This window comes from Salvia miltiorrhiza, chromosome 3 (assembly GCF_028751815.1).
Source record: "Salvia miltiorrhiza cultivar Shanhuang (shh) chromosome 3, IMPLAD_Smil_shh, whole genome shotgun sequence".
NCBI lineage: Eukaryota > Viridiplantae > Streptophyta > Magnoliopsida > Lamiales > Lamiaceae > Salvia > Salvia miltiorrhiza.
The window spans coordinates 50337783-50347607 of record NC_080389.1 but is presented as its reverse complement, the minus strand read 5'-3'; the positions used below and the strand labels follow the sequence as shown (position 1 = coordinate 50347607).

Here is a 9825-nt window from a genome sequence, read left to right as displayed (position 1 = left end):
TGGGGGAGATTCAATCATGGGTGCATGTTTTTCTCATCAACGAGAAAAAGGAAACACTTTTACCCACATTTGTTCAATCATAAAGGATAACATAATGTTCTATCATTCTAAGATATTTACACATGAGACATTTTTCCTTTTACCCACCTTTGTTCAATCATAAAGGATAAAATAAAGCTCTATCATTACAAGAATAATCATTTGAATTCTAAGATATTTTACCCGAGACAATAATACTTAATCTATGCTTCACGTAACATTTGATTTATGCAGATCTGGATGAATTAATACTATAACTCTATGGTTCATCATAGACATGTCAGTTTATACATAATAATATTACCATACATACTTTTTTCTGAGTTGGGGGGGGGGGGGGGGGGGGGGGGGGGGGCATTACCTCTCACCCTTAATATTCATGAAGAGTTCTGTACAAGAATTGATTGAATTATCATCTCATTCTTCTCAATACCAGGTTTAAGGAAAAAAAACAAAAAACAAATCCAACAACAACAAACCAACGAAATGGTTTTCAATTAGTAGTATTTTTTAAGAAGATGAGTGAAGCATGGGGTAGAGTTTGCCACAACAAAAGTACTATAGTCAAATGAAGTTAGCAAAGACATTTCACGCACTGTTACCTTCAATACTAGGAATAAACCAAAATTCTTTGCATCTGAAATGAAATTAAAAAGAAAACTAAACCTTCCTCAAAAAAAAAAGAAAAGAAAAACAAAACTAAACCATGTCTCAGAAAATGGTTCTTATGTTGGCCAGAATTATAATACTATTGCTTCCTTCCCCTTCCTCTCCGAGCTGGCTGTGCTTCAACTTGTTCTTTTCCACCACCTTCAGATATGTCGGCTGGAAAAAAGAGTTAAAACAATTACAAATTAGAGAACTCATCAAGGATAATGGGAATGAATGAAACGGACATCATCAGAGCACGCCAAACATACGCATACGAATATGAAGTAACTAAGTAAGGAACTGAACAGTACAATGAATCAAAGGGGAACCCGGGAACAGTTCACCATCCCCAAAATCTCTATTTAATAGTTCAAGACTTTCAGGCAATAGATATGTTTATACACGAATGTGGTTCAGGCGAAGTAGTCGAAACTTTCAAAGCCAATCAACGAATCAGTGTAATTGTAAATAGCAAGCAGTCCAGCACTGAAATACACAAGTTCTTTTCATTTTTAAAATACACGAGTTCTTTTCATTTTTAATATTTCTAAAATTCACTTGTAATATAATGTGTAAAAAGGGGATATAGAAGATTCCTTAACTTTAAAAAACATGCAATTTAGTATCACAATGGGACGGCAATTTTTACTACAACCTCCCGCATACCATTTAGAGGATTGCATCTTGAGAAGACATTGTCCATATGAATCAGAATGCAAATTGCAATTAACACTAAAAGTAATTGGTTTAACAAGAAAACTCTGGCGAGATAATTAGTACTCCCTCCGTCCCAGCTTTTTGTATCCACTTTTAGTTGTATTTACAACTAAAAGTGGATACAAAAAGCTGGGACGGAGGGAGTAATATATATTTAAGCATGTGAATACATGTGCTTTCAAGGAAAATATTAGCAGATCTTCAGAAAAGCAAAGCTCTGTTTACTTGACAAGAGATTAAATGAGAATGGAGTCTAAATATATATTTCAATCAGGAAGAAGTTACTTTTACATTTTTTTCAATCGTTTTTATTCACCTGAAAAAAGAAACACTAAATTTTAAGCCACAATCTCCAATACAACCACGAAAAAAAGAAAAAAAATAAATAAACAGAAACACACTCTTCAATAGTTTCTTCCGAAACATTGTTATTCCTTCTCCACAATATTCCAAACAAGAAACAACCTATTTATCACACTCCATAACACATTCCAGAATTAAATAAAGAACAGATCACAGTATCTTATAAATTTCACCAAATCACTTTTTACCAGAGTAGAGCAAAATATTAAAATGTAGTTGAAGTTCTGGCACAAAATCTTCCACCTGAAGTGAAGGGGACTATCAAAGACCTAACTTCTACCTCTACCCAATGAATGTTGGCATAATCAATCTTGATTCTATATTTCTATGTGGCATTTTCCATGGATTTCAACATATGTTTTCAGTTTATTTATTTATCTGTACAGAAACATATTCTTTGCTTGTGCTGAAGGGCAATAGAGAAGAAAATAACATCCCAACATCTGCAAAGCACAGGCCAATAAAATTTTAAGCTATCATTATCTTCCTACCTCCACATTAGTTATTGGATCATTATAGCCTGCTTATCCCTATATCTTATTATCCCCCCCCCCCCCCCCCCCCCCAAAAAAAAAGGAAGACTTCTCCACGAAAAAAGTTAGCAATGACTGTGGCACCATTAGGTAGGGAGAAAGCAATTCATTCTATCACACACTCTCAGAAGATACATACAATTGCTGATTAGGAGACCTTATGTGCCTTTTTAATGGATAATCATGTAAAGCTACTAATATAATTTCCAATCTTAATTCTGATACCACCTCTGAATTCATAATCTACATAAATTGCAAATAATTTCTGTCCTGAATTAGTAACTTACATGTGTAATGAATGCACCTACACTCCAAATTTATATCAACCCTAAACCCTAGATAAAGGCAGCTAGATAACAGTGAACCCCCCTTGTTTGCTTCCTTACATTAAGATGGAAATGAAATGCATAAACAGATGAAAAATAATGAGTCAAGACAATACCATCAGGTCCCCGAGCCATCAAAGTAAAGAAGATGTTATTGAACTTCTCCATCTTCTTTGCATCCTGTGCTTGGTCTGTCTTAAATTTGATACACTGAGAGAAAAGAAAAGAAAAAAAAAGAAAGCTATTGAGCGTCGTTCTTGACTTAGATTTCACATTCTATTGACTCAATAAGTTCTAATCCTAAAATTGTGTCTTTTTTTAACAAATCTATAAAGTGTCTTTTTTTTAACAGGTTATAAAGTGCAATGTTAAGTATATATGACTAACAACTTTATTAGATAAACTAACAACTTTATTAGATAAGATTGAAACTAATAGATTAAAAACAACTAATTCTCTTCCATCCCTAGGTACGACTGATATACTGGTATGCAACACAATTCTAACATTTGAAGTGCAGCTGAAAACTAATCCTATCAGCGTGATTGAATCATTGATTCATGGAACTCCTACTGGAATGTCATGGGCCAACACAATTTTGGCATGCTGCTGCTGAGGTTCAACTAACCCCTGTCAGCGGACACTTCTAGTGTGAACTGTGAATAGAAAGTATAAATGCCGAGCTACCGGTCAGCCAATCATGACATCCACAACATACCGTATAACATGTGCTAAGAAATAGAAATGCCTAAGCACCAGAAGCCAGCTTATATTTTGAAGCAAATGGTAATTTACTTGATCATCTGACTTTTTAAAATCTATATATAACGTACTGCACGTATAAAATTGGTGTGTCTAACAGTCTAAGCACCAGAGCCCACTTACATTTTAAATTAGCTGGTAAGTTACTTGACCATAAGGTGATTAGAATCTACATTATAGCATGCTAATAGCCAAAAGGCTAGTCTCATTTTAAAGTAAAGTTCAAAGTTCAATATACCAACTAGATCTTGACTTTTTAAGGACATAGCTAAACATAGTTGAAAATATTTTAAACCTGAATTGTGACAAGCTGGTTGAAGATGTACTTTCTTTTATGCATATAAAAACACCTCAAAAAACCTTCTGTGTGCGACATTAACTGCAAAGTTATGCTGCTAAAACTTATAGATTATAACTTATAGCTAATAAGAAGTAAGAACTTCCCCAAACATCTTCACCACTCATTATATCTTCAAGAATAACTTCATCACTCAAAGAGATAGACAGCACATGACAATCATAGAAATCTACTAGTTTCAGCAATGCGAGAATTCAAATCATAATACAAGGAAACATTCAATTCACTTGGGAATATTTACTGTAAAACATATCAATCTTAAACATCAAAGTAATATATCAAAAACTCCAGAAGGAAAGGCATGAAAATTCCATCCCCATTCATTTGAATTCAAAAATCGAATAACTATCAACAGGTAAACGTTCTAATGTTCTATAATTCGCTAAACCGATGAAAAATCACACAAAAAGTATTCCAGAAATTCGAAAGCAAACATAAATGTTAAGTATTCAGACACTTCACCTCTCTATCATCGGTGACTTTGAGAACCAATTTGCCATCACAGTGCCTGTATTTCATGGCATAACGAGTCTGTGCCACCCAGTAAAACAACAGACGTCAGTTAGATATCATGGAATCAAAATCATATGAATGCAGCATAGTTCAGATGAAGAGAAATACCTTTTCGGGATCAGATCGAAACAATTGGACGGACTTCTCGACGAAATCATCCCAAGATTCAATGTAAACCATGATCACAAAAATGAAAATTCAGCTTTCCTCTTGAGTCTAGGGTTTCAGATAATATATATGTAAGAGCAGAAACCCAGACGCGGTCGAATGGATCGATCGCCGGGAGAATTATGCGACGTTTTTGGGCGTCCCTCAAATTTTTACCGCAGAGCTCTTCCAAACCACGACGTCGTTTTCTACTTGGTCGATGGCTTAATTCACTCTGGTAAAATCTAAAAGGGGGGTTTAGAAAATAGAATAAAGGTGTCGCGTCACTTGCCAAAAAAACTGAATTTTCCCAAATTAACTATTTAGGGTTCGTTTAATTTATTGGAAAATGATAAAATATATTCACTTATTGTTTCCACTTTTATTATTTTGATCCGTTCATAATATCATTTATAAAAATATGACCCATAAACTCTACTCAAAATTAAGTAATAAATATGCAAAAATTAATTATACAATTTAATAAAATAGAGTTTACTATAATTTTAAATTCACTGAAATTAAAAGCTTCTTAATTTGTAATTTAGTGGACATCAAACTTTTGATACATATTTTTATTATTGTTGCTTATACAATTTACCGATTTCTATATTTCAAAATATAAAATATATATGTATGTGCTCAGAAAAATCCTAAATTCACACCGATAAAAATGTATAAATTTTAGTGTACTTACAATTTCTTCACATGTTTATTGTGCTGATATGGGCATATTAGGAAGTTTTAGAAAATCTTTTTTACTAATATGCATAAAAAAAGTTTTAGAAAATCTTCCTTGCTTAGTAGAAACCTAAAATAAAAAATAGATGAATATTTGGATGGACATTTTAACTAGATAATAATGATCGTTAATAAAAATATGTTGTTAATTGAGATATTAATCATTAATTTGACTCACATACAACTATAAAAAGTCACTTTTATTTGAACAATTATAGTATGAGTGAGATTTGTCTTATAATAAGTTAAAAAAAACTATGAATGTTATCTTTTAAGTTATAAAAACATTACTAATTTTATTATAATTATATAATATATAAAGATAGATTATTTATATTTTTATCTAATTTAGTTAAATAATTATTACCGTGTCATATAGGTTGGGACAGTGATCACAAAGGATGAGCAGCAAATCATAGCTAATTATAACATTTTTTCCCCCTAAAATAATACAGTTAATAATAATAGTGATAATAATAATAATTAAAAAATTGTAATTAGTTTCAATGGAACAAATCGTGTATGGATAAGTGAGGGCCCAATTAAATGGTCCAAATCAGAGTGGGCTGAAACCCTAACAAATTTAACGTGTAAATAAGTAAAGTTCAGCGTATATAAATCTATAAATATTTTTCCTTAGCTCCATTCTCAACCCTAAATTCTCACTCCACTCAAAACCCTAAACTCAGAGCTTGAGGAAATGGCTGCCGCCGCCCGCCCTCTCGTCACCGTGCAGTCGCTCTCGCTCGAGAGCGACATGGCCACCGACGCCAACTCCGTGCCTCTTCCTGATGTCATGAAGGCGGCGATCCGCCCCGACATCGTTACATTCGTGGACGGCCAAATCTTCAAAAACTCCCGCCAACCATACGCCGTCTCCAAGCGCGCCGGCCACCAGACCTCCGCCGAGTCGTGGGGAACCGGTCGTGCCGTATCACGTATCCCCCGTGTGCCTGGCGGCGGAACGCACCGTGCCGGACAGGGAGCCTTCGGAAACATGTGCCGCGGAGGGCGTATGTTTGCGCCGACAAAGATCTGGCGACGCTGGCACAGGAGGGTTAACGTCACGCAGAAGCGCCACGCTGTCGTCTCGGCGATCGCCGCCTCCGCTGTTCCTTCGCTGGTGCTTGCTCGCGGGCACAAGATTGAGGAGGTTCCTGAGTTGCCCTTGGTTGTCTCCGACACTGCTGAGGCTGTCGAGAAAACCAGCGCGGCACTGAAAGTTCTGAAGCAAATCGGAGCTCATCCAGATGCGGAAAAGGCAAAGGATAGCCAGGGAATCCGTGCAGGTAAGGGAAAAATGCGTAATCGTAGATACATTTCTAGGAAGGGGCCGCTCGTTGTCTATGGAAATGAGGGGGCGAAGCTTGTCAAGGCCTTTAGGAACATTCCTGGAGTTGAGGTTGCTCATGTTTCTCGCCTTAATCTCCTTAAGCTCGCACCGGGAGGCCACCTAGGCAGGTTTGTTATCTGGACCAAGTCGGCATTCGAGAAACTCGATGAGATTTACGGCACCTTCGACAAGGTTTCTGAGAAGAAGAATGGATACGTTCTGCCGAGGGCGAAGATGGTGAATGCCGATCTAGCTAGGATTATTAACTCTGATGAGGTGCAGTCGGTTGTGAAACCGATCAAGAAGGAGGTGAAGAGGGCCCCATTGAAGAAGAATCCATTGAAGAATCTCAATGTGATGTTGAAGTTGAACCCTTACTCTAAGGCTGCTAAGAGGATGGCGCTTTTGGCTGAGGCGCAGAGGGTTAAGGCGAAGCAGGAGAAGCTTGATAAGAATAGGAAGCCGATCTCTAAGGTAATTCTAATGCTGAGTTTCTATGTGTTTAATTCTTTCTGTCTGCGGTTTTTTATTTGCAATATCATTACTAATCAATATATAATTTTTCATTTACACTTGTGTTCCTGGTTTTGTTGATTTAATTCCCAATTTTGTTCGGTATTTGTCAATGTTTTGTTAAAGTATGATTCTGCTCATGTGTATGCTTCTGTTTCAGATAGTTGGTGGTATATGTAGTATTGATTACTTAGTTGTGTTGCCTTAGAATTCACAAGTATACTTGGAGTGAATACTGTTGATTGTTTTAACTCATGGCTTCTATCTGGGCCTATTGCAAATTGTCTTGTTTAAATCACTTTCTATCTGACCTGTATCTTACAATCAACTTTGTTATATTTTGAGCTAGAAGAATTACCTTTAAGAGGACATTATTTTGGTTGTAGCATATCATGTCTGTGTTTCAGCTTAGACTTGTTATCACTTTGATAATACCTACTACAGGAGAGACTTTCATCTTTCATTTCATATGGGATTATATATTTAGGGTCCCTTTGTAGTAGTAGGCTTCTCGCTTGTGTTTTTCAAGAGTATATATGTCATCTGATTTTGGTTGCCCGTGTGATTTTGATTATGATTTCTTTATTTCATCATTCTCCATGTTGTAGTTGTTATTTTATCAGATCTTTAAGTGGCTTCTCTCTCACATATACTTTGCAGTAATTGTTTGCTGAGACTTAAGTGTTTCTAATAGAATATCTATTTTTGTGATTGCTTAGTTATTGATTGTATATTTATTTATGTGAGGAGATCCCAAGTTTATTAGTTAATACTCCATTTTCCAGTTTATGGCTTGTTTCTTGTTTGTAACTTTACAAGTTAAATAAATACTAGTATTTCACTGAAGCAGAGCTTCCTTAACTCATTTAGTTGCCCATTGTGACTTGCTCATTCCATTATTTGTCTCTTGCAGGAGGAAGCTTCAGCGATCAAGTCGGCTAGCAAATCATGGTACAAGACTATGATCTCGGATAGTGACTACACAGAATTTGAGAACTTCACAAAGTGGTTGGGTGCGTCTCAGTGAATTATAGTCTAATGCCTTTGAGCTATCTTAAGACGTGGGAGCGGATCCCCTACTGTGGAATAAACACAGCACCAGCTACTGTGCTTTAAAACACAGTCGTTTTACTCCAAACACAACAGCTTTTCAATTTTTTATAATTCCTTTAACTAAAGTCGTTTTTCTAAAACAACAGCTTTTCAATTTTTTATAATTCCTTTAACTAAAGTCGTTTTTCTTCTCAATAAGCGTGGAACCCATTTTATTTTAGGAGTAGTTCTTTCCACATACAGTACAAAATGATTTCTTTTTCTTCTCAATATCTGCAAGCTTCTCTCTTTCTTAAGCAAGCAACATTGTAATGCTTCTAATGCAATATATTTTCTTCCACTGCTGCAAGCTTCTCAATATTACTTTTTCCAAGATTTCTTTTTCTTCTCAATATTACTTTATTTAAAATAATTATTTCCAAACACAATACAAAAAATACAAAAAAATCATTAGAGCAATTCAGAAAAGATCAAAATCAGAAAACTCCATGCTTTTGTTTTCTCCTTCTGTATATGATCAATATCAAAGTATCATTAGAACAATTCAGAAAAGATCAATACATAAAAAATACAGAAATAATTCTTTTTCTCCCTATATGAAAACCTCAATGAAACCATGACATACTTCTAATGTGAAAAGAGAGATGAAAAGGTTATGTAGTTCCTTGTATGCAGAGAACAAAAAAAGGAGGGAAAAAAAAGATCGTCTTTTTGCAAAAGAAAAATGAATCATTTTTGTATTGTGTTCCACGCTTTGTACTGTATGTGGAAAGAACTACTCCTAAATTAAAATGGGTTCCACGCTTATTGAGAAGAAAAACGACTTTAATTAAAGGAATTATAAAAAATTGAAAAGCTGTTGTGTTTGGAGTAAAACGACTGTGTTTTAAAGCACAGTAGCTGGTGCTGTGTTTATTCCACAGTAGGGGATCCGCTCCCATACTTCTAATCCGAAAGAAAATGGCGGCCCACCAGTGCTCTGCCTTTTCTCTTCACCACTGACACTGGCACCTACTTTTTCTTACATTTATCAAATTTAAAGATTGCTATTTAAATGTCTCGATTGCTTATAAAATTTTATTAATTGTGCCTGTGACTGTAGCAATGACTGAAATAAGCTTTTCAAAACTTATTAGATTAATAAAAATCTACCTGAGGTCATCAATATCATAAGAAAGATTGAATGATTTGACAATTTTGACTATTCAAAAAAATATGTTAGAAAATATTAACGTTAATGTAATTATTAACGATTTTGCATCTGCAAAAATTGGAATAAACCGTTTTTTATAATATTAACATTTTTTCTATATTTATTATACAAATTGCATTTTTTTCTCATTTTGCATAGGGCATATGAAATGTCAGGATCGAGCTGCTGTAAGGAGGCGACACGAATTTTAATAAAAGGAAGTTGTGTATTTGATGAGTCAAGATGTGGTCCCAAAAATTAGAAAAAGTGATGTTAGTGACTAATGGGCTAATTAAAATAAAAAATGGTGGGTCCATTTGTGGCAGTTAGTGTAATTATATGATAATTGTAAAGGTAATAGTTAGTGGAATTGTTCCCAAAAATATATTAGAAAAACATTTTGGAGACAGATGAGAAAAGAAATAAATGAAGATGTTTTAGGGACATAGAGGGTATTATCATTTGCTAGTAGTGTGAAAATATTTTCCAACATTATAATGAGAACAATATGGTAAATTTAATAATTTATCCACACATTTCTAATAAAATAAACAATTGTATAGGATAAATGTAGTGCTATATGA

The 9825-nt window shown here is 34.7% G+C and overlaps 2 protein-coding genes across 3 annotated transcripts; one reads left to right on the top strand and one right to left on the bottom strand.

Moving 5' to 3' along the window:
* Nucleotides 1-526: 526 nt before the first annotated feature.
* On the bottom strand, nucleotides 527-4693 carry LOC131014148 (signal recognition particle 9 kDa protein). 2 transcript variants are annotated; one of them, XM_057942025.1, is made up of 4 exons: nucleotides 4371-4693; nucleotides 4212-4280; nucleotides 2746-2839; nucleotides 527-864 (listed from the first exon to the last, which is right to left on the bottom strand). In XM_057942025.1, the coding sequence occupies exons 1-4, from the start codon at nucleotides 4440-4442 to the stop codon at nucleotides 788-790; spliced, it is 312 nt and encodes a 103-aa protein (XP_057798008.1). In that variant the 5' UTR covers nucleotides 4443-4693; the 3' UTR covers nucleotides 527-787. The 2 variants fall into 2 exon arrangements, with proteins under 2 accessions (XP_057798008.1, XP_057798007.1); XM_057942024.1 differs by lacking the exon at nucleotides 527-864 and having other exon boundaries at nucleotides 2535-2839; nucleotides 4371-4654.
* Nucleotides 4694-5760: 1067 nt separating this feature from the next.
* On the top strand, nucleotides 5761-8389 carry LOC131016386 (60S ribosomal protein L4-like). The gene is made up of 2 exons (XM_057945081.1): nucleotides 5761-6957; nucleotides 7910-8389. The coding sequence occupies exons 1-2, from the start codon at nucleotides 5851-5853 to the stop codon at nucleotides 8021-8023; spliced, it is 1221 nt and encodes a 406-aa protein (XP_057801064.1). The 5' UTR covers nucleotides 5761-5850; the 3' UTR covers nucleotides 8024-8389.
* Nucleotides 8390-9825: the final 1436 nt, after the last annotated feature.